Consider the following 6054-nt stretch of genomic DNA (forward strand, 5'->3'; position numbering starts at 1 on the left):
CTTAGTCTTTGATTGCCTCACAACTTTTATTTCATATTTTCTTATGGCTATTTTTATTCTGTTTTTGACCTCTCTCTCTATTTGTATATTCTCTTTATGATGACTCTCTCTTCTTTTGAGTCACCTGTAAATGTCTCTTTTTTACTAAAGACATTTTTTAATATACATACTGCTTATCCATGTAAAGTTATCTTTTTTTTTTTAACTAATTTCCCTGTCAGGACTATGCAAAAGGCTAGATTAAGTCACTAATTTATGCTGCTCCACACTTACAAAGTTCAAAAGTTCAAAAACCACTAAAGCAAGTAAGTTTTATGATTTTCACTATGCAGTTACTTGCATGTGACATGTATGTGACATGTAATCATCCTTTATACTGCCATTTTGTACAGGACAATAGGTTCAGGATTAAAAATGACTTGCTAATAAGCTGAAAAAATGGGGAATAAAACTCATTCTAAACTTGGGGTTCTACTGTGTGCAAACTGGGCAGTCTTACCGTTTTTCCATGGAGAGCTTGCCAGCAGAAGGTGAGAGAGTTGACCTGGGGGGGAACCACCACAACATAACCCAAGGCATACTTGTTGACTGTTCCATTATGTACGTACCACAGCTGAGAACTCACACCTGTAAGTCAGTATTATCTGTAGTGCTAGCAATCTTAAGTCTTCCCAGCATGATTACTTCTGGCTCACTCCCATGTCTCTTCAATTCTAGAGTTTTGAAAAAATTCTGTTTTATACTGTTTCAATTCTGATTTACCATTATTCAAGTTTTAGTAGTACCGAAGTCACTGAAATTTGAATTGCACATTTGATTCTGGGGAACAACTTGTATAGACCAGTTGAAAGAGACTTTATAGAGAAATGTTCACATAACATTAGCTTTCAAGTAGATAACTGTAAAGTGAAGCCCTGTAAAAGTTAAGTGCTGCAAAGTGAAGCACTGTAAAGTTAAGTGCTGTAAAGCGGGGCCCTCCTGTATCGTTACTTAGTGCAGTTTGCACAACTCCAATTACCATTACAAAACTTTGACTCTCTGGTATCCTTCAAGATTTTATCCAACACTAGTTACAGCTGATGAGCAAGTTGCACTGCTAGGACTCACCTATTAGCAGGCTACACTGCTAGGACTCACCTAGGAGCAGGCTACACTACTAGGACTCGCCTAGGAGCAGGCTACACTGCTAAGACTTACCTAGGAGCAGGCTGCACTACTAGGACTCACCTAGGAGCATGCTGCACTGCTAGGACTCACCTAGGAGCAGGCTGCACTGCTAGGACTCACCTAGGAGCAGGCTACACTACTAGGACCTACCTAGGAGTAGGTTACATTGCTAGGACTCACCGAGAAGCAGGATACATAGCAAGGTTTCATCTAGGAGCAGGGTACACTGCTAAGACTCACCTAGAAGCAGGTTACACTGCTAGGAACAGGGTACACAGCTAGGACTCACCTAGGAACAGGGTACACAACAAGGACTCACCTAGGAACAGGGTACACAGCTAGGACTCACCTAGGAACAGGGTACACAGCTAGGACTCACCTAGGAACAGGGTACACAGCTAGGACTCACCTAGGAACAGGATACACAGCTAGGACTCACCTAGGAACAGGGTACACAGCTAGGACTCACCTAGGAACAGGGTACACAGCTAGGACTCACCTAGGAACAGGGTACAAAGCTAGGACTCACCTAGGAACAGGGTACACAGCTAGGACTCACCTAGGAACAGGGTAAACAGGTAGGACTCACATAGGAACAGGGTACACAGCTAGGACTCACCTAGGAACAGGGTACACAGCTAGGACTCACCTAGGAACAGGGTACACAGCTAGGACTCACCTAGGAACAGGGTACACAGCTAGGACTCACCTAGGAACAGGGTACACAGCTAGGACTCACCTAGGAACAGGGTACACAGCTAGGACTCACCTAGGAACAGGGTACACAGCTAGGACTCACCTAGGAACAGGGTACACAGCTAGGACTCACCTAGGAACAGGGTACACAGCTAGGACTCACCTAGGAACAGGGTACACAGCTAGGACTCACCTAGGAACAGGGTGCACAGCTAGGACTCACCTAGGAACAGGGTGCACAGCTAGGACTCACCTAGGAACAGGGTGCACAGCTAGGACTCACCTAGGAACAGGGTACACAGCTAGGACTCACCTAGGAACAGGGTACACAGCTAGGACTCACCTAGGAACAGGGTGCACAGCTAGGACTCACCTAGGAACAGGGTGCACAGCTAGGACTCACCTAGGAACAGGGTACACAGCTAGGACTCACCTAGGAACAGGGTACACAGCTAGGACTCACCTAGGAACAGGGTGCACAGCTAGGACTCACCTAGGAACAGGGTGCACAGCTAGGACTCACCTAGGAACAGGGTACACAGCTAGGACTCACCTAGGAACAGGGTACACAGCTAGGACTCACCTAGGAACAGGGTACACAGCTAGGACTCACCTAGGAACAGGGTACACAGCTAGGACTCACCTAGGAACAGGGTGCACAGCTAGGACTCACCTAGGAACAGGGTACACAGCTAGGACTCACCTAGGAGCTGCTTGACGTCTTGAGAGTCGACGTACAGGTCTAGGGAAGGTTCAACCTGACGGAGTGTTGCCATTATCACCACCAGCAGGAGCCAACACCTCATTGTTCACACTCCAGGGCTGCTCCTCACACCCAGCACCGCCCAGCAGCACCCAGCAACTCCTCATGCGACGCCCAGGAAGTCGCTCTTAGCAAAATCTTCTCATCACAAGAGATACGCCTCGTCCCAACACAGACGCCATTATTATTTACATCACTCGTCCAGATCCTATAACTCCAAATTACACTAACTGCTTCTCAGTTTGTAACTATTTTCATTTTTATTCTGCATTGAACTACCGTAAAACATAGTTCTTATAATATTTAAGATAGACTATTGCAAAAAAGCGGTCTCATATTTTTTATTAGAGGAATATTTTATTCGAAGTCAAAGTCAATCACACCATCGGACATAATGTTGTAAACAATCAAGAGTTTCTCGTTTTCTGTTGGCAGAAGTTGTTCATTTTCTATGTATGAATGACCTCATTGTATGTTAAGATAAGATAAGATATGATAAGATAAGATTTCGTTCGGATTTTTAACCCCGGAGGGTTAGCCACCCAGGATAACCCAAGAAAGTCAGTGCGTCATCGAGGACTGTCTAACTTATTTCCATTGGGGTCCTTAATCTTTTATTGTACAGCAATAAAGGAATGGAACAGACTACCCGCACATGTCAAAGCCAGTCATAGCATGAACCAGTTCAAGAAGAGTGCCAAAAGGTGTCTGATGAATGTAGCTACAGAAAGGGAGGGGAATGATTTTCTATTTTTTAGCTAACATACGTGTAAATTTTACCTTATTCCTTGTAATGACCCTCGTATTGTAGATAGTCTTAATGACCCTCGTGTAGTAGATAGTCTTTTTAGTATGATAATAAGATGTTATCTTCATTGTAGAACAATAAAATATTATAACCTTTATACTATAATAATAAGGCAAAAGGACCCCAATGGAAATAAGTCACTCTGTCTGACTTTTTTGGGTTATCCTAGGTTCTCTACACATATGCTGCTATGTATGATAATTCTATGTAACTGTATTTGTGTATACCTGAATAAACTTACTTACTTACTTACTTACCCCAGGATGCGACCCACACCAGGTAAAACACCCAGGTACCTATTTGCTGCTAGGTGAACAGAACAATAGGTGTAAGGAAGTGTCGAAATGTTTCCACCCGCCGGGAATCGAACCCGGGCCCTCCGTGTGTGAAGCAGGAGCTTTAGCTACCAGGCCACCGGGCCACCCACCAGGCCACCGGGCCGGTATGATGGGTGAAGGGTAATTAATGGTAGTTACCCTATTGTATGATGGGTAGTTAAAGGTAGTTACCACCATTGTGTGATGGGTGAGGGGCAGCATGGGTTTAGAGCAGGGTGTTCCTGCCTCTCACAACTGTTGGACCATTATAAAATGGTCTTGGATGGTCGCTGCTGCTTCTCACAACTATTGGACCACTATAACATGGTCTTGCATGGTCACTTCTGCCTCACGACTACTGGACCACTATAACATGGTCTTGCATGGTCACTCCTGCCTCACAACTACTGGACCACTATAACATGGTCTTGGATGGTAACTCCTGCCTCACAACTACTGGACCACAATGGCATGGTCTTGCATAGTCACTCCTGCCTCACAACTAATGGACCACAATGGCATGGTCTTGTATGGTCACTCTGCCTCACAACTACTGGACTACTATGTCATGGTCTTGCATGGTCATTCTGCCTCACAACTACTGGACCACAATGGCATGGTCTTGCATGGTCACTCTGCCTCACAACTAATGGACCACAATGGCATGGTCTTGCATGGTCACTCCTGCCTCACAGCTAATGGACCACTGTGTCATGGTCTTGCATGGTCACTCCTGCCTCACAACTACTGGACCACAGTGGCATGGTCTTGCATGGTCACTCCTGCCTCACAACTACTGGACCACTATGACAAGGTCTTGGATGGTCACTCCTGCCTCACAACTACTGGACCACTATGACAAGGTCTTGGATGGTCACTCCTGCCTCACAACTACTGGACCATTATGACAAGGTCTTGGATGGTCATTCCTGCCTCACAACTACTGGACCACTATGACAAGGTCTTGGATGGTCACTCCTGCCTCACAACTACTGGACCACTATGACAAGGTCTTGGATGTGCTGGAGGATAAACAGAATGCAGATGCAGTCTACATAAACTTTGCAAGTGCTCGACAAGGGCGACCATGGTGTAATAGCACAAAATGCGTCCAAAAGGAATAACAGAAAAGATGGGTAGATGGATTTTCAACTTTCTAACCAACAGAACACGAAGACTAACAATAAACAGAGTTAAGTCAGAGGCTGCCACAGTGAGAACTTGTGTTCCACGAGATACATTACTCGTCCCATTCTTCCCATCCTCATATCTAACATAGACAGAGACATAAACCATAGCACTGTATCATCCTTTATGGATGATACTAGAACTAGCATCAGAGTGTCAACCATCAAAAACACAGTGAATCCCCAAGTTGATATATCAAGTCTTCCAGTGGACTGCAGAAAACAATACGATGCTCAGTGGCGACAAATTTCACTTAGTTTTGGAAATTTTGAGAGAGAAAAAATCATAAAAATTGAGTATATAACTAATTCTGACCATTAAGTAGAGCGAGAAACTAATGTGAAGGACCTGGGAGTGATAATGTCAGAGGATCTCACCTTCAAGGATCACAACAATATCACTATCACAACTGCCAGGAAAACGATAAGATGGATAATGAGAACCTTCAAAACAAGGGATGCCAAGCCAATGATGATTCTCTTTAAGTTACTTGTTCACTCTAGGCTGGACTACTGTTATTCCTGTTCATTGCAGGTGAAACTGCAGATCTGAAGAAAGTACAGAGAACTTTCACTGCATATATAAGTTCAGTCAAACACTAAAATTACTGGGAACATTTGAAGTCCCTTGACCTGTACTACTTGGAACGAAGACGAGAAAGATACATCATAATATACATCTGGAAAATCCTAGAGGGATTAGTCCCAAATCTGCACACAGAAATCACTCCTGAAAAAGTCATTGACAACATGCTCATGCACTCAGCCCCAGGCCCAGACTCGTGGAACTCTGTGTTCATTAAGAACTGCAAGAAATTCCTCTCACGTGCCCTAAGTATACTATGGAGAAGGTGCTTGATCATGGGTGAAATTCCACAATCACTTAAAACAACGGATATAGCCCCACTCCATAAAGGTGGCGGCAAAGCATTAGCTAAGAACTATAGAACAAAAGCTCTAACGTCCCATATCATAAAAATCTTTGAAAGAGTGCTAAGAAGCAGGACTGAAAACCACCTGGATTCCCAAAATCTGCACAATCCAGGGCAACATGGATTCAGGGCAGGTCGCTCCTGCCTCTCACAACTACTGGATCACTATGATATGGCCTTGGAT

The 6054-nt window shown here is 44.4% G+C and overlaps 1 protein-coding gene across 3 annotated transcripts in view; it reads right to left on the reverse strand.

The window, feature by feature from the left end:
* The window catches only part of LOC128699166 (tyrosine-protein kinase Dnt), a 28843-nt gene extending 25786 nt beyond the window's left edge, over positions 1-3057 (reverse strand). The window contains exons 1-2 of one of the 3 annotated variants that reach the window (XM_053791719.2): positions 2567-3055; positions 500-627 (exon numbers count right to left, since the gene is read on the reverse strand). In XM_053791719.2, coding sequence (XP_053647694.2) covers positions 500-627; positions 2567-2669 — 231 coding nt within the window. In that variant the 5' untranslated portion in view covers positions 2670-3055. Of the gene's footprint in view, positions 1-499; positions 628-2566 lie in introns of all 3 variants that reach the window. The other 2 variants (XM_053791720.2, XM_053791721.2) reach the window with 2 other exon arrangements.
* Positions 3058-6054: the final 2997 nt, after the last annotated feature.

The sequence above is a fragment of the Cherax quadricarinatus genome, chromosome 54 (assembly GCF_038502225.1).
Source record: "Cherax quadricarinatus isolate ZL_2023a chromosome 54, ASM3850222v1, whole genome shotgun sequence".
Taxonomy (NCBI): Eukaryota; Metazoa; Arthropoda; class Malacostraca; order Decapoda; family Parastacidae; genus Cherax; species Cherax quadricarinatus.